The following is a 19,267-nucleotide window of genomic DNA, read 5'->3' as shown; positions in this document are numbered from 1 at the left end:
CTCTGTCACTGCAAAAAGGTTTGAGCTGTTCGTGACACATTTGTGTTTGTCATTAGCCACCTAATTGATTTTCCTTCACCTTGCCAAGGAAGTCTATACTATATCTTCATTGCTCCTCCTGGTTTTGTAAAGAGTATTCAGACCTTCTCCAGGCCTGGATAAGTTCTCAAAAGCTAGTTGCAGATGATGCTTAAGTTGCATCAGTAGTTGCATGAAGAGTTGCATGACCTCACCCAACTACAGGTGTTTTATAAATCATCTGATTTTTAAACCTGGGTGGTAGGGGTTTCTCTTTACCATCTTATTCCTTGGCATTAAAAAATTTTGCTATATTACCTTGTAGACTTCTGGCAGAATAGGTATTTTTAACTTTCTAATACTCATCTGACTTCCAATTTGTGTTAGTCTAGCAGTTTTGATTCGTTTCTAGATCATAACTGCTAATTTGCAGGTTCGTCCTTTGTGAGAGGGAGTGGAAGGAAGAAATTTTACAGCTTTAAAACCTTGTCATAAACAACTGAAGTGGATACCAATACAATAAATAACCTGTCATCTTCAGATATGCACATTTTATGGGTGAAAATCAGACAGCTTCACAGGATCAGACCAAACATGTCACACATTCAGAACCAGCCTACCTTTATCTTCTACTGTGATGAGCACTTCTGACGTTGCATTCCCAATTTTTGAGGTGAATGAACATTGATATTCTGTATTTTCTGATACTGAATCTTTCACCCAACTCAGAACATGCACTCTGCCATCAAACAGCACATGAGATTGCTCAGTGATGCATGCATTCATCTTCTGTCTGTTCTTCTTCCAGACAAAATAGGAGGCATCCGGACCTGTAAAAATGCCAGTCAGTTTATTTTTAAGAAAATACGAGTCTTTGAAAAGAAAACAAAAACCTGAGACCTCAAGATTAGGCTCAAAAGCATAAATGGTTGATTGTAATGTTTCTTAGGTTTCTTCAGCTGAAATTCTAGGTACCCAAAACCTGAGATATAAAGCCAGCACTGATAATTTAGGTTCAGGCCAAAGTTGTAAATGAGTTCATATGTATAAAGGAATTCTGCCTGGATTCTCACAAGGGGGAACTTACCCTACAAACACGATAGAGCAGATGATAAACATCAGCACTATCTGCCTATATGATTTCCTGTAGAGCTAGGCCATGTTAGCTGCTGCTTCTGGTACAAAGCTGAAACTATCTAACACATGCCTTGCCAAATCTGAAATAAAGGCCAGGAGGGGAAAAAGGTCAAGAATTCAGTGTGTCAAAGATGCTGGAACTGATCATGAAAGAAGTAGAAATGGAAAAAGCACAGAACCAGTAGTCACAGCAGGCAATAGGCAAGACAGAACTTGGAACAAGCTTGGATCAACAACAAAGAGCAATCTCATCTTTTGGCCTTGTTGCTATTATTTGTCTTAACGTGCAAGGACAGAATTTGAATAAATTGGAGACTGACAGTAGCCCAGAGAACAGAACAGCTGTTCCCAGAAAATTAGCAGGGTTGGCTGAAGTGTACTTGGCAGTATCAGAGTGTTTTCATTTAAAAGACAAACATCTGGGCCAAGCTAAGAACTTTGCAGTAATTCTGATGTTTATAACATGCCTGTTCGTACCTCGGTCCTGGGATCCAGACTAGCCTTAGCAAAAGATGACACAAAGAGAAATTTAGGGTAAAAAAGAAAATATTTTTTTTTGCAAGTATGACTTGAGAGAGCAAGTAACATACTTCAGAAGTGAGCTTTTACTATGAGCTTTTCAGATTGCAAATCAATGTGGCATTTTTCTCTAGAAAAAATACTTGATTGACTGAAAACAGCTAGCCTGGCACACTTTTTTGTACAAAAAAAAGGTTCATAGATGATTGTACTCATTCTACAATTAACAGTAGATAGATTACATGTTGCAAGATCATGGGAAGTCTGGAACCAGTGACAAATTATTACAGTAAACTAATACTGAAGTTGGAATTTGGACAAATGGGAGGAATAGTAAGTAAACACAAGCACAGCAGAAAGATAGAAATCTTGAAGAAAAAAAAAAAAAAGGCTTTTAAGAGTAGAAACCTACATTCAAATACATGCTGGTTTATAATTCCTAATGCTACAATAAATCTGACATAGCATTAATGCAGAAATGAAATTAAATTACAGTGTTTGCAGAGGCCAAGCTGACTCGGAAAGGCCAACTTGGCTGCAGTGAAAATAAGAGGGAATGCTGTGGCATAAGCCTCAGGATGATTTTTTTCAGGTCTAGAAGAGTTATCACTCTAGCATTGTAGAGGTAAATGTCGGGTGCTTGAGTAAAGACAATCTCACAAGTTTTAGTAGTTCAAGTCCTAACAGATGGGAATAGGGCCATTACCTAAAACCATGAGCTTCAAAAATGCCATTTTAGGGCCATGTGTGGAAGTGGCATGTTCAGTGCAGGACATTTCACTAAACTTGCTTCAAATGTTACTATTCACACCAGAGAGTCTGCTCTGTTTCCTGGTGCTAAAGATTACAGTTGTTTCAGAAATCTGCCAAAAGCTCAGTTTAGATACAGATTTCTAACTAAAAACAGACCATTTCCTCATGTAGGAAATTCACAAGCTGCTATTGAGGTGAGCCCCTTAAGAAGTTGCAACTGAGCAATTCTACCCTACCTTTGTTTTCTCTTCAGTCAGAAGCACTGGAAATCCCAACAGAGATAAAGTCATCCCCACTCTTACAAATTAGTTGAAATTTAATTTTTCCAAAATTTAAGTTCAAGCACTAGTCAGGGTTTTTACTGACCTCAGTGTTTCACTGCAGTTCCTGATTTTCAGGCACTGTGCTACTTTACTATGTTTTCCTTTTCAGCATTGAGCAATAGAAAAAATACACTGAAACAGTTCAGTTGCAAAAACTTTGAATCGCATTTGTTAAATGCAAATGATGGACAACTCTAGAGTGAGATAAATTCAGACTCAGATGTAATGGTTAGAGAAGTATTTTCTGAAGATAAAGGAAATTAGTATGAACATACACACCGCATTCGCTACTGTTGCTATAATTATGTGTCTAGTTCGAACTTTAAAATATGAATTTCTAGCATTTGATCTACTTACTTTGTCATCCATTTTAAGAATGCTTGAAAGATTTAAAAAAAGTCATGTTATTAAAACAATATTCAAGCAGAAAATTAAAGAGCACATCAGTCTAGATATGTGAGTAGCTATGTTTAAGCAATAATGAAAGATATTTCAAACAAGTTTACTTCAAAAATATTGCTTCAGTCTCAGTAAGTATATTAATCAGCTTCACTCCTTTAACAATTTTAGAGGGGAAAGGTTAACGACTATCAAACAAAAATAAAAACACCTTCCTGTACTGTCAGAAGTACACATTTTCCCTGCATAAACCCTTCACAATTTCTGGTGTCTGTGGAAGTGTTTGCTCCTTTTCCATATATATTTCATTTTTTATACTTCTGCTTTCAGCACTTTTGAGTGAAATGGTACTGCCTAGGTAGTAACAGCCCAGGTACTGTCCAGGTAGTTTCTGCTAGCAAATACATTTCTCTGACCAGCGTCAGGTCCGGCAAGTTTGCACAAACCATGTATTTAATAGCCAGGTGATTTCTGCCCTGAGATTTTCCACAAGGGAAAATTTCAGCAGCCACAGATAGCATTAAAAACTTAAACCACTGCAATTCCTTCTAATCTTCTACTTACAGTCTAACTGTATTCACTGAATTATTGGTGTACATTCAACCTTGAGTTAAATAATCCTGATTTAAACAATTAAGTATACAGCTACAGATTCACAGCTGTGTGCTGATGTGCCCTGCTAAACTGTACTACATGAAGCATTTGCTATACACACATCAAATTCCAATGGACATATGGCTTTTAAGAAATCTTGAAGATACTAATTTGAGAGCAACAGATTATAGATTAAGTAGGGCTCTCTAGCAGAAGGCTGGTGCGGGGGAGCAAGAGGGAGTACTGGCCAGGCTAGCTCCTTTTGCCAAATGTCGCAACTTGCACAGCTGTGTAGACATTTCAAAAGCTACCCAACGAAGCTGTATAGTGGAAATGCTACCCCAAATGCTGTTGGTTTGGCACAGTGGTGGTCTGCATTTTTAACACAGTTCTTGAAGGGTAGCATTAAAACAAGGCTTCCCTATAAATTATTCAGAGAAACACTTCAAGATAGAGGGAGATGAATTGGGTAAAACTAAACAGGAGTCATCAGCAACCCTAAACCTCTTAAAGCTTTCCCTGTCTGAACTAATCTCTGAAAGTTGTCAGTGAATTCAAATGCAGTGAAGATAACTGACAGGTATGCCACAGAGAAATTAGAGCAGGATAACAAAAAGTCTTTGACAAATTCCTGTAATCTAGACACAGAACTGCTACCAGAGGTTATCCAGTGACAGAAAGCTCAGGTTTGGGCAAAAACGCCAATACACAGCAAAACACCTTCTAAAGTTCATAACATGCAGCAGATTTTTTTTTTTTTTTTTTTTTTTAAAGTGATATCTGGTCTTAATGCTTGCTATCTAGCTTGTAGTTTTGGCTTGTACTGAATGGTACTGAACTAAACATCCCAGATGCATAAAAACAAGACCATATAGGAAGCTCTCATCCAGAGACCAGGGATTAAGTTTTAAAAAGACACTATAATCTGGGTGCAGAAAGATTATTTTAGATCAGAGATCAGAGTTAGCACAGGAAAAGGTTAGTCAATCATTAATACAGAAAAGAACCACTAGCACTACCCAGTACAAGAATGAGTTAGGTTTAAGGCTGGTCACAGTTTTTTTGAGTTGTAGGACTGAGTCACTGTTGCTGACAAGCTAGCAAAACCAATTAAATAGTGAGTAAAGCAATCAAGAGGGTAACAGATTGGAAAAGTGGGGGAAGAAAGGCTTTTTAAATCGAGACAAGCATCTTTCCAGTTTTCTGAAAATAATGTAGGTAGCCTGTATCTTGGGAAAGTGGGTTTTTTTGTAGTTTTGGGTTCTGGTGGGGGTTTTGCTTGTTTGTTTTTGTTGTTTAAGTAGGGGCAATACATTCTAGAAAAACTGAAAACAGTTTGACAGCTTTTTAAAAAGTAATCACTTTAAAAAACCAAAGAAAACCGTTCTCTGAAATGCCAGCAAAGAACATTACTTCAAACACCAAATAATTCCTACTGAAGAACACATGACATACTCCTTCAAAAACCTGGTGCCTTTGTCAAATTACTAGTCCATTTGTGTAACATCAACACCACAAGTTGATACAGCCTTATAAAGGCATATTAAAAGCGAGAAGTGCTTCCAGTGAAATGCAAACCACAAACGTGGAAGTTGCCAGTCACAAGAGGAAGCAATGCACAGTGCATGCAGAGGAATGAAAGTAGGACAAAGCATCTGCCTTCTCAGAATGGAATTCAAAGCAGATTGGAAAAATGGCTAACTTGCCATGAGTTGAAAATAAAATTTGTACCGTCCATGCTTCCCAGCATGAACAGCATTTATTTAGTTACTCTCTGACTGGGTCCAAAAATTTTGCAATGGGAAGCCAGATAATTGCCTGTGAAGAATAATTAAATGAACCACTAGCAAGCTTAGAGCTAAGGACTGGCCAAAAAAAAAAAAAAGTTTCCAGTTTGACTTTCCTTACTTTTTTTTGGCTCCCTTACCAGCTAACAAGGCTAGAACGTTTTAAAATAAAGTGAAGAAAATTGGAGAATATATTTTAGGGAGTAACATGCTCTCCAGAAATCACTCCTGCTCTCCAGAGAGTACAAGCTACTACTTTTGCTCCTTTGTTTGCCAGACAGATCTAGCAGAATGGTGACTGGAAGAGAAGAAAATGAGATTTTTCATCTCCACTGAGGGGACAGTGCACATGACGTGTTAAAGCAGCTCTGGTAAGTAAATTTGACTGAAATAGTTAAACAAGGTGATGGCTATGTTCCAAATCAGTACCCAGTTAATCAGCCATCACACTGAGTGATTAATTACTACAAGTCTACAGATTGCAGTTTTTATGGGGAAGACAAGAAAAATAAGGGTACAGGTAGTCAGTTTGAAAACCAGGCTGGTGGGAGTAACAAGAAGTTCTGAGAAAAAGAGCATAAAGTTGTGGTTATGCTCCAGAAACTCTGACACCAGTCCAAAACCATCAGATCTCACGAGTCAGGACTGGGAAATCCAAATTCTCAGTCATGGCCAGGGTTTAGAAGTTAGTACCAGTGTACCAATCCAAGCCGAGACAGTACTGAATCATAGCAAGGAGAAAAACAGTTTAAATATTGATGCCGAAATCAAAAGAAGAAAGGCTAAGCTGGGAGGTCGTTGTAAGCAAGTGGTACACAGAAGTGAACATTCAAAGTGAATCTCTCCCGAGAGAAGACTGGCTGAAAGTAATTTGGATCTCTAAGACCCTGCTGCGCAGCAAACTTCTTTTATACATACCTAATCATACTATAAAAGCTTCCATGGGCTCTGCAATACCTCTTCTTTTTGCACCCTTGTAGCCTCCCCATAAACACGTGTGTGTTAAATTTAAGTGGTGAATACTGCCTATTTTGTGACCGTATCAGTTCATCTCTGCAAACGGCCCATGCAGCACCCCATTGCAGAAGCTGTAGAGCTCAACTAAGCAGCAAAGCTGCTGCTGCTCAGAGGTACTCCTCTATAGAGGTACCATCTGATTTGCTTAGTCTCAAGAGACCTTTTAACTGTTTTCTCAAAACGATAGCTTACTCAAACTGTGCAGATACCAATCAAAAACTTTGAAAACTAGGTGATGGGCTTAATTTAATGTTTACACTAAACACTGCTCACAGATGACACCTGATAAAAATTACCAATTACTGTACAAGAACACTTACATACTGGTATCTACACTACAACATGCATGCAGTTTGAAATGTTTTAAGCACATTACAACAGTAATAATTATTTGTAGGCTACAACTACTAGTCCCAGCTGACTGATTTCCTCATGGGGAGAAAGGTATTTTAGTGTCTCTTTAAATTATCTTAAGTCACATCCCAACTGCACCTTATTATTCATTACATAGGGAAAACCTGTATGAATGCAGTCAGCTGAACACTGCAAGGTAAGATTCTATTCAAAGAAAAAAAATGAAGGAAATTTGAGGAAGAATTAATAAAGACAGTCTTGATTCTACTTCACCTTCTTACTCCCCCCTTTTTTAACTTGATGTGCCTTACCCTCAAATTATGTTTACACCGAGCTTATTCTAGGTCTTACAAGAAATTTTATTTTTTTAAAAAAAAAGGAAATAGGTGTTTTTCCTGCACGTATATTCACAAAATTTCTTAGCTTGACCATAACCTTTACATGTAAAAGTGCAAAGCAAAAGAAATTTCTACAAAGTTTTTCCAAATCTGCTGTTGATGCCAGAATTTAAGATTGCATCATCCATGTCATAGTCCTTCCAGAAATTAATTTACAATTGTTTTACAGAAGTCATTATGGAGGAAGCCATCAGAGCCGGGATAACACCACACAAAGGCATCTAATGCTGCCATTTCTGAATGTAAGATGGCAGAGTTAGATGTAAGAGGGCCACAGTGGGCCATGATGTCTGAAAAAAGAAGTGCCAACGTTGTAGTAAGATAACTGCAGCCCTAAGATACTGCTATCTAAAGTAACAAGGATACTTTTAATGTCTGTGATTTTTATGAAGAATGGTTCTGCAATATTTACTTGATTTTCTAAGCTTAAGTCACAACTTCTAAGTCTTTTTCTGTTAACATTTTAAAGGAACAATCTTAATTTTTCAACTTGTCTTCTAGATGCATCTTAAACAACAGGTGGCATGTCAGAGATCTGCACAAAGGAATGGTTTTATCTTCCCAAGATGCCTTTTAACTGATCAATGTTCAGTCAGTGCAGAAATCACTGACTGAATGGTATAAAACTACAAAACTACAAATTAACAGCTACTATTAGATTACTGTAGCCAAAGATGCTGAAACTGAGCTGTAGGCAGATAGTTTGAGATAAAACACCACAAGTCTGTGGAGAAGCTAACGTGTAAAGTGGGGTATGGAACTTCAATAAGGTACAAACAGCATTCCCGTATGAGGATAAAGATAAACCAACCACAGATTACTAAGCAGTCATACAGACTAAAGTCAAGCATGCTGCTTCAACAAAGCATTACTAGGTAAATCCCAAAATACACTGCATAAAAATGTAAAATTTTAAAATACGTGCACAGTGGATTAAATTGTCCTGGATCTGAGATGCAGAGTTTTTCCATTCCAGGCTACTAGTTAAACCGTTTTCAGGTTTCAAAAACTAAGAATGTATCTATTCAGAGGCATAATTATTGAGAAGGCAGAAATAAATGTTCTGGGGATTGTTTTTTACAACAGTTCACAAAAAGAAAAAAGTTAGAAAACTGCAATTTGTTATAAAACACAAGTGTATGTCCATGGAAAACTGCTATTTGGTATTTGTGTTCTTGTAAGAGCAGAACAAAGTGACACCAAAGTAAATTCCATTTTAAGATACTGACATACTGTAATTTGTATCCTCGGCAAACACTTTGTTGTCTAGCAAAAAGCACTTTTCTATGCAGGCTCATTCCGCTTTGGGTGCTGCACACCTCCCTGCCTCTCCTGACTGAGCTCTTAATGCATTGCACCAGGTCAACCAAACAACCCACCCCAGGGCGTCACAGGTGATGCAGTTAATCTTAAAAAAACTTCACTCGAGTCACTTCCAGAGAGAAAGCTTACTCATTTCTGTTGGGCACCCCTTGGGGTGCAAGGACTTTTGAACCCTGATGCTGAGACCCGTGTTGCACAAGCATTTGGGGACACCAGTACAGCCAACCCTCAGACGGGTGGACACAGCCTTTGGCAGGGTCTGTTCAGACTCGCTCTGCAAGCGCTATGTCTAGAGTTTGCAGCAGCACTTGGTGAAGTGCAGTGCATTGTATTTTCCCAGGCCTTCTGCATGCTTTTCAGTACAACTTCAAGCTTCAAAGAGAGAAAAACTGTAGTGAATCACTTCTGATTCTTGAAAGTTATGGATCTTTTCCCACATGGATGTGGGAAGCCTTCTTGCACTCCCTTTAAAATACATAACCACAGGGAACAGGCACTGTATATAGGTGTTATCCGATATCCATCTCATCTCCACCAAATTATAACTCCTTTAAAGTATATTGCTGAGTTTTCAGAACTTTTATGTTCACACTCTCGCAGTTATTTTAACAAGACTGAAAAGAAACCATTATGAAAAAACTCCAGATGAACTAAGGGAGGAGGCAAGGCTTCCTGACACTATGGACACTAAGGCAGTCTGAATCCGCAGGCCAGAAACATAAATAAGTCATACTGTTTTGCATTGTTTCTGATAATAAATATATTTAAATTGTTGCTCAGCATCCTCAGGATATTCTAGTATGTCATCCGTCTGTGAAGTTAAGATCAAGGATACTCTAAAGACTCAAAGATACTAAAAAAATACTACTCTACTGCTGTGGGAGGTGTAAAACATCTTTAAGCAGAAACAAAACTGGTAGAAACAGGCTTTTTCTAGTATACCTAAATTCAACAGAGCATACCAGAAAAATTACAAAGCAGGGGCATATATCATCAACTCACTGACTCTCCCCTGCACTAGACAGTGTAGTATTTTGTTCTATTTATTTGAAGACTTCCTCAAATGTATTTAAAGGGTTTTAAAAATTCTTTAATGGGAGAGGAAAGTTCTATTAGATAAAGTATAAAGGAAACCTACAGATCTTTGGAAAAATGCAAAGATGTGAGACTCTTCATGGGAGTAGAAACTGGGAGGAAATTCATGAACAGAGATCTATTCCTTTTCAGGAAGGGCAGGAGTACTCCATTCTTGAAAAAATAATTAAAAAAAAGATATGTGACAAGTGGCTGTTCGTGCTGTATCCACTTAAGGTTGTTAAAACACACCAGTTACAAGGTTGTAAAGTATTATCCTTAGGCAAGCTTTCAGGTTAAAACATGTGGGATGAGTAAGAGATGAGTAAAAGAACTCACCAACACCTGCTGAGTTTCCAGACAGCTTGAAACAGACATTTACAATTTTAAAAAGGAAGAGGTTCAGTAATTCTCATAAAAATAATATTAGAAGTTTAATTAAAAATAAACTTCAGGTATTTGTATGATGTGGTAGTCTATGTATTTGCATCATACATTTGCTGATACAATATCCTTTATGCAGACAAGCAGGTACCATATTTACTCTGACAGTCTTGTTTAACCCTTCTGCTCCCTGTGAACACATTTTACCTTATAGTCACAGCTGAGGGAAATAAAGTTCCATTATAAAAAGAAGTATCAGCAGGCACTGAAGGACTTTGAATATATCCAAGTACAGAGCTTCCTAGTAAAAGCATTTGCTTAGTCACCCACCCTCCCAGAATAAAGTTATACATCCTCAACATGCAGGTGCCAGAAAGATGCAGAAGATCTAACTCAATTTGGTACGCTGGTTTGCATTTGGGGTTTTGTTTGTTGGTTTTTTTGTTGTGTTTTTTTTTTTTTAAATCAACAGAATAAAGTTGTAATTCTGGGTCAGAGAAGAGCATAACATAATAGTCAAATGCCTTGTTTTCCAAAGGGAGTAAAACCCCCATCCATAACACAAAGTCTTCACTGCTTTCTGAGATGAGTCAGACGCATATCCCCAGCTGGCTCATCCTGCCCCTGCCTGTGCCATCACTGCATCTCTTGGGTGTCTGATTACTGTTACAGTTTCTTGTGCTATTTGTCACTACCTCCTCAGGAGTGAATTCCACAGGCTGACTTTAGGACACTGCTCCTGAAGTTCACTGCCAAGGCAATTACAATTACTGACGATTTTTAGAAAGCAGCATCTGAGTATCACTGCTCCCTGTAAAACAACTAGGGTAATGAAGAAAAAAGGTGATGGGTGATAGTAGTAGGCGACTCTCTTCTGAGAGTTACAGAAGCACCCATCTGCCAATGGGATGTGCTGCTTACTGGGGGCTCCTATCAGGAATGTCACCAAGAGACTACCAAGCCTTGTACAGTCCACTGACTGATCTTCACTGCTGTTGTTTCACAGGAGCACTAGTGATACAGCCAGGAGCCATATGAGGAGTATCAAGGACTACAGGTAAGGGAGTGCAGGTGGTTTTTTCATCAATCAGCCTAGTCAAAGGAAAGGTGTCTGAAAAGTCCAGGTCAGCAGAAGAACAGTACAAAGGAATTCCAGACACTCCAGTCAGCTTCATTGGGGGCCCAACTTAAATTAACTCTCTATGCAAACCCACATAGCATGGGGAATAAACCATTAGTTAAGAGACATGCACAAGCCTGCACAGGTATGACCTTACTGGCATCACAGGGATGTGGTGGGATGGCGCTCATGACTGGAGTGTTGAAATGGAAGAATAAAGGCTCTTTAAGAAGGACAGGCAGGGGAGACAAGGAGGGGCATTACCCTCCGTCAATGACCAGCTAGAGTGCATGGAGCTCTGCCTGGGGATGGATGAGAAGCCAACTGAGAGTTTATGGGTAAGGATTAAAGGGAAGGCAGGGACAGGAAATGTTATAGTGAAAGTCTGCCACAGGCCACCCAACCAGAAAGTGGCTCGCCCACTTCATCTGCCAGTTCCCTGAGGACCCATGGATGCATCCCATCAGGTTCCATTGACTTGTGCACCTTCAGCTTCCTCAGATGGTCTCAAATCTGATGTTTTTCTACAGTGGGCAGTTCTTCATACTCCCAGTCCCTGCCTTTGCCTTCTGCATCTTGGGCAGGAAGACCTGAGCCGATGTGGGTATCTACAAAGAGATAGGAGCAGCTTCACGTTCACAAGCCCTGGTCCTCATGAGGGCTTCAACCCCGGTATTTGTTGGAGGGATAACACAGCAGGACATCCAAAAGGTTCCTGCAATACACTGATGATAACTTTCATCTCCAAGTGACAGAGGAGCCAATGAGGAGAGGTGCTATGTTGTACCTTGTTTTCACCAACAAGGACAGGCTGCTGGGAAGGGTAAAGTTCAAGGGCAGCCTTGGCTGCAGTGACCATGAAATGGTGGATTCAAGATCCTTAGGGCAGTTAAGGAGGGCACACGGCAAGCTTGCTAGCCTGGACTTTAGGAGAGCAGACTTTGGCCTCTTCAGGGATCTGCTTGATAAGAGTAGCATCGGATAAAGACCTGGAGGGAAGAGGGACCCAAGAAAGCTGGTTAATATTCAAGGATCACCTCTTCCAAGCTCAGAAGCAAAGCATCCTGACAAAGAGGAAGTCAAGCATCAATGCCAGAAGGCCTGTGTGGATGAACAAGGAGCTCCTGGACAAGCTCAAACATAAAAAGGAAGCCTACAGAGGGTGGAAGAAAGGCCAGACAGCCTGGGAGGAGCTATACAGAGAAGCTGTCTGAGCAGCCAGGGATCAGGTTAGGAAGGCCAAAGCCCTCATAGAATTAAATGTGGGCATTTTACATAGATTAAATGGCCATGGTAGAATTAAATCTGGCCACAAGGGGATGTGAAGGGCAACAAGAAAAGCTTCTATAGGTACATCAGTGAAAATGAAGACTAAGGAAAATGTGGGCCCTCTCTGGAAGGAAAGGGAGACATGGTTACCCAGGATATGGAGAAGGCTGAGGTATTCAAGAAATTTCTTGCTTCAGTCAAAAGTGCTTCAAGCCACACCACCCAAGGTGCAGAAGGCAAAGGCAGGGACTGGGAGTATGAAGAACTTCCCACTGTAGAAAAACATCGGATTTGAGACCATCTGAGGAAGCTGAAGGTGCACAAGTCAATGGAACCTGATGGGATGCATCCATGGGTCCTCAGGAAACTGGCAGACGTGGCTGAACCACTATCCATCGTATTTGAGAAGTCGTGGCAGTCCAGTGAAGTTTCCACTGACTAGAAAAGGAAAAACATAACACCATTTTTAAAAATTAAAAAAAACACCCACCCAGGGAACTATAGGCCAGTCAGTCTCACCTCTGTGCCCAGCAAGATCACATAGTGAATCATCCTGAAAACCACACTAGGGCACGTGGAAAATAAGGAGGCGATTGGTGACAGCCAATATGGCAAATTGTACTTGACAAATTTGGTGGGCTTTCTACAACAGGGTTACAGTATTGGAGGTTAAGGGAAGAACAACTGATGTCATCTATGTGGACTTCTGCAAAGCATTTGACACTGTCCTGCACAGTATCTTTGTCTCTAAGTTGGGAGACATAGGTTTGACAGATGGACCACTCAGTGGCTAAGGAATCGGTTGCATGGTCACACTCAAAAGACTTGCAGTCAACAGCTCAATGTCCAAACAAAGAGCAGAGACGAGTGGTGTTCTTCAGGGGTTGGTGTTGGGACTGGTGCTGTTTAACATCTTTGTTAGCAACATTAACAGTGGGGTTGAGTGCACCCTCAGTGAGTTTGCTGATCACACCAAGCTGTGTGGTGCAGTCAACATGCTGGAGGGAAGGGATGTGCCATCCAGAGGGACCTGGACAGGCTGGAGAGGTGGGACTGTGCAAGCCTCATGAAGTTCAACAAGGCCAAGTGCAAGGTCCTGCAATCCCAAGCACAAACACAGGCTGGGTGATGAGTGGATTGAGAGCAGCCCTGTGGAGGAGGACTTGGAGGTAGTAGTGAATGGAAAACTGACAGAGACAGCAATGTGTGCTCGAAGCCCAGAAAGCCAGCTGTGTCCTGGTCTGCATCCAGCAGTGTGGCTAGCAGGCTGACAGAAGTGATTCTCCCCTTCTACTCTGCTGAGATCCCACCTGGAGTGCTGTGTCCAGCTCTGGGACCACCACTATAAGGACATAGACCTGTTTGACCAGGTCCAGAGGAGGCCACATAGATGATCAGGGGGCTGGAGCACCTCCCTTATGAGGACAGGCTGAGAGAGTTGGGCTTGTTCAGCCTGAAGAAGAGAAGGCTCTCGGGAGACCTTATAGCAGCCTTCCAGTACTTAAAGGAGGCCTACAAGGAAAGGTGGGAAGGGACTCTTTATCAGGGACTGTAGGGATAGGGTGAGGGGTAATGGTTTTAAACTGAAAGAGGATAGGTTTAGATGAGACATAAGGTGGAAATTCTTTCCTGTGAGGGTGGTGAGTCACTGGCACAGGCTGCCCAGAGAAGCTGTGGCTGCCCCCTCCCTGGCAGTGTTCAAGGCCAGGCTGGACGGGGCTTTGAGCAACCTGGGCTAGTGGAAGGTGTCCCTGCTGGCAGGGGGGTGGGACTAGATGATCTTCAAGGTCCCTTCCAAACCAAACCTTTCTACGATTCTATGAAAACAGACATTGTTGGATGAAAAAAATTTAAAATAAATTCCAGATCTGTAGTACGATTATCAAACTGTTTAAATCCTTTGTGCTATTTATACTATTACAATTTCTTTTCACGTGAACAAAAGGTTTCTGAATTGTCTAGAACAGTGAATAAGTGATTGCTGAAAGGTCTTTTCCAACCTAAACTATTGTATTCTACAGAACCCTGATCCTGCTTTGTTCTTTCTAAACATGGAAATACAAATCATGCCTTTGTTAAGACCTACTCTAATAAAGATTTATGCATTTTGATCTGATTACATGTAACATTAACACACACTAAGAGACAGACCAACATGAAACACTGCTACTTTTAAAAATTAATCTGTATCTATAATTTCTTCTTTTAAGGAATATAGTTACATTTTAAACCTTGTTTAGATTCATTAAATCTCACTTAGCTTAAACAAGTAACTACTATCCCAAAAAGCTGAAAGACAAATGGTGAATTTCTGCAGAAAAATAAGCTTTATCCTTCTCTTCTACAACCCAGATAATATATTCTTCATAAAATGCAAGTTGTCATTTCTGTATGTACTTTACTCTTTGAACTAAGACTAAAAACAAGTAACTTGCCTGGTCTAGAAAAATAGACTAAATTCAAATCCAACAGAAGTTTATTTTTTAAATGGCATACATACTGAGAGTGAAAATATTTACCTGTTAAACATCCATATGTAATCATGATTCAGTGAACTTCTTCAGCATGCAAGTGAGCCTATTAAAATCAATTGACTGTTAATATACTAAAGTAGGCTGCTAAATCAGAGCCTGCATTTTACAGTACAGTATTCGCAGTGCCAGATTTTTGGTAACAGCATGTTGAGAACACATCCTCAAATGGTCTTTTTTGTTGTAGGTTTTGTTTGTTTGGTTGTTTTTTTTTAAACACCAAAAAAGTAAAATATATATATGGTGACACAGCTAAACCTTTAAAGCAGAAAATGCTGGTTTATATACAGGGGTCCTCCAACTTACCTGTGGCTTGGCAGAAGAGGCGAAAGGGTCCCCGGACACTAACATGCTGTGCCTGGTCACTTAGGAAAGGTGGCAACAACATGACCTTTACAGGGTCTGTGCTAGACCAAACATCAGGCTGGGTACTGGTGAGTGAAGGAGGTGAATCACTTCCCACACAGGACAAAAAGGAGGTACCAGTAGGAGGGAAAGGTATAGGAGATGAGGCTGTGTGACAGAAGAGGACAGAAAAGAAAAAAAAAGAGGGTACTAAGGAAAAAAGCTGTAAGAAATACATCACACACTGAAGAAATAATGCAAAAAGACAAATGAATTTTAGAAGGGTAATAAGAGGAGGTGTCCCTAGACCTCTAGAGAAGAGGGTTTTCCTGCTTCATCTGTTTCTTTTTCCACCCTTCCATTCCACTCCTCCCCCTCGCACCCATTCAACTAACTCTGAGAAGACAATCTGCTTCAAATTAATTACAGAATTTACCACTTTTCCCCCTTAAAGGAAACCACAAGGAACATTAGTACTTGCAAAATAGAAAGCAGTGTCATTGTATCAAGTTTCATAAAAGTCAAGATAATACAATTTATTTTAATATTTATTCTGTTATATATACATAATTAAAAATAGAAAAATAAAACCAAACTGAATCTTATAAAATATAAACTGTTTACACTAAGATAGTCTAAATTATGTTTGCACGAAAGTTGAACATAGAAGAGCAGCCCAGGTATACTGCTATTAACTGTTTAAATGTATTCTACTTCTAGCAATATTTACAGAAAGATGCAGTGAGAGGAACAATTCTTCAGGACTGTACCACACAAAATGTTTTTACAGACAAACAGTGCTACTGTGAACCAGGCTGAGAACAAATGCACACTTTCACGTTTGCAGGCATGATTCACAAACAGTTTAAATGACTGATTGTTTTGAGCAGCTCCAGTTTCAGTCTCCAGTTGCATAGGAGATTAGAAGGTGTCATCCAGAAAGGGTGACGCTGCAAAGATTTATCACAAAAAGAAGCTGAGTTATTTCTGAATCTGAAAAAAAAGAAAAATCGGCAATGTTTTCTCATTAGGCTGTATCCTAACAGTCCATTCCAGCAAAGACACTAGCTGAATTACTGTAGTTATTTCTTCTCCATTCCTGTTTTGCTTCCACAGTGCAAAAGACCTCTCAGTGTAACTGCTAACTGACAGCTGCTTGTCTGTACTGTTTCATTTAAAAAGAAAACAAAAAAAAGAAACAAACAAACAAAAAAATCCAGTTTTGTATAGAAAACGGACTGTGACTATGTCCAGCTTGCTTGGGGTGGGGGGCGCGTGCATTCTAAATCTATTATTTCCTCCCTCCTGCCACCACTTACTCCATGTTTTTTACTGATACTGTTGTATTGCCTACATTTCTAGAAAGCAGCAAAGGAAAAAGCCTTTAAACAAGATTATCCCTGAGAGTCTTAAACAAATCAAGTCAATGCTATCCCCATTATACCTTAAAATCTAAGATACTTAACAAGCAGTTAAAAAAATTAACTTTGACCAACTAAAGAGACCTAGTGTGCCAAAACATGAAGCATAAAACTAATCAGTAGAAGCAAAGGAAAAAAAAAATGTCCCAATCTGGACAAAAGTCTATAATTTACCAATCTGATAAACTAAACTTAATTTCCAATTTGGAATTAAAATGCAACTAGGTCTTTTTTTAATGGCAGCTAGAAATATGTGTAGACTGAAGTAATTTTTAAAGACAATTGAATTAGAAAGTTACTTTTATCCTATGGAAGAACAGAGCTGAAGAACAAGCAAGTAACTGTTCACCAGAGCTCAGTGGGGAGAAAAACTGGGAACAAACAAATGGTGATCTGAAACTGGCCATTTAAAAAGAAGAAAAAAGACAGTACAACACAAGATCTTATGGTCTGCAGACAAGAACACCGCTTCTCTAATCTGGCAAGATCTGAACGCAAATTGGCTTGCTGTACAGTTTAACCCTGCTATGGCTCAGCTGTCACACCCACACTCTCCGCTCAAATAGCTAGCCACAGGACCACAGCTGATTTCCACCACTGAAATGGATAACTGGGTACTTCAGTCCCCCTCTGCGTCCGAGTCGGCATACTTGAGCTCACACTTGACATCAAAGGGCTTGTCCTTGGCCTCTCGGGGTGCCTGCGAATCCCCAAGCTGCAGCTGGCCGTTCCCGCAGTCGGGCTCAGTCTCGTAGCCGGTGTCGTGGGCCGGCTTTGGCTGCTCCCCACTCTGGTGGCTGACACTGCCTTGCTCCACCAAGGTCTCCTTCACACTTTGCTCACAATCAGAAAAATCTGACTTTGTTTTCTTCTTACCAAGCAGCATGACAGAGCGAAATTTCAAGCACTGCCCTGGCAAGTACCCTTTGTAACAGTTGTAGGAGAGCAGGCACAAGAAGAGAATAAAAAAGAAGAGGAAGAGGAACATCAACAGGAAGTTATCATTTGACTTGAGAAACATCGTCTTTTCTGGAACCATGTCAGGAATTGAATTGAAGAGCTCTGTGTTGGAGGCTGCACTTGTTAAAACAGGGCCAATGGGCTTTGTTACTATTCTTGCTGTCGTTACTGGTACCACATGAGTGGTTGAGATGTAAGCGGCAGACCCCTCGGTTGATACAGCTGACACTTTCGGCACATCACTATTACCTTCTGTTGGTGCAGCTGCTGTGGTGGGGCCCACCGTGGTATGCTGTATCTTTTTCAGTTCCAAAACATGCTTAGCCAGCACTTGAGAAAACTTCTTATTCTTTACTTTTTCTTCTGACAAACACTGGTAAACACCACTGTCTCCTTCTGATAAATTGAAGATGAGCAGTGCCTTTTCCAGGAGACGGTACTTGGGACTCTCCACTCTCAGCACATCATCTTTGAACTTCCAAACTACCTGTGCCAGATTGGACTTTTGAGAACATTTGAGTTCTGCTGTGCTCCCATGCTTGAATGTATGCTGTAGGGAATTCTCTCTTACTTTATCTGGAACATCAAAATAAATGTGCAGAGTATCAGCAATGATTCCCGTTTGCTCTAATCATACAGTTTCACGAGACTGCTATAGTCTTTAACAGAAATGTAAAGATTATAGCATTCAGATTACTTCATAAGACCAAGATGACAGCATGCAAGAATCTCAGAGAATTACCAAGCTACAGCTGAGTGTGAAACATCAAGACAGACTAAGAGATAGGACACCTCAAACTCTAAGACAGTCTCCAGTTCTAGATAAAGATGAGACCTTGTTGATACACAACTGAGCGTGCATCTGAGATGACTCGTCTGAGATGACTTGATATAATTTTATATTCAGTTAGTGCATTTTAAGTAAATCAGCAACAAAATATCCAAGAAGAAATTGAGCAAGGTGCTGTTACTCAAACTCTCTTCTAAAAAAATATTAGCACTTATGGCACACCCACAATGCAACACCATAAATTAACAAAAAAAACCTAATGACCAAAACTCTCATGGAGGCCCATGCTTTGCTTGGATAAGAAATAAAATGGAGTCAATCAAACTCTTAAGAGCTTTGTTTACTGCAGTACAATTCTCCTGTAACACTTCAAGATCTCCTTGATCTGGTGGGAACAGCACACACACTATAAAGAAAGGACTTGCCTTAAAGCACTATAGAGGATACTTAGCTGCTCTGTATCATGTTCTGAGTCCCCCTCCCCTCTCACTACAAAACCAGCTTTTTTCAGGATCATTTCAACTGCTCCAGCAGCAATATCAATCACTTATCAAGGCTCACAGTAGAATGCTGTACCAGAGACAGAGGCCTCTGCACAAGAAGTACTTATGGTAAATATTGCTTTCATTCACAAGTCGCTGTTGAGGTGGCCCTGTTCATTTCAGGGGTTTGTGCACTGCACACTGAAATGTATACAAACACAGACATTTTAAGACAACATGCAGGCTCTACAGATGCTTAAATATTCAAA

At 40.1% G+C, this 19,267-nt stretch overlaps 1 protein-coding gene across 11 annotated transcripts in view; it reads right to left on the bottom strand.

Moving 5' to 3' along the window:
- Positions 1–19,267, bottom strand: part of SEMA4D (semaphorin 4D) — a 98,536-nt gene that overhangs the window by 4,203 nt on the left and 75,066 nt on the right. For 2 of the 11 annotated variants that reach the window (XM_026866409.1, XM_026866411.1), the window contains exons 16-18: positions 17,976–18,302; positions 15,307–15,513; positions 639–848 (exon numbers count right to left, since the gene is read on the bottom strand). In XM_026866409.1, the coding sequence (XP_026722210.1) occupies positions 639–848; positions 15,307–15,513; positions 17,976–18,302 (744 nt within the window). The other 9 variants (XM_026866406.1, XM_026866405.1, XM_026866412.1 and 6 more) reach the window with 8 other exon arrangements.

Source organism: Athene cunicularia, assembly GCF_003259725.1.
Source record: "Athene cunicularia isolate RWA chromosome Z unlocalized genomic scaffold, athCun1 chrZ_part2, whole genome shotgun sequence".
NCBI classification, from domain to species: domain Eukaryota; kingdom Metazoa; phylum Chordata; class Aves; order Strigiformes; family Strigidae; genus Athene; species Athene cunicularia.
The sequence above is the reverse complement of the archived record's forward strand: the minus strand, read 5'-3'. Positions and strand labels throughout refer to the sequence as shown.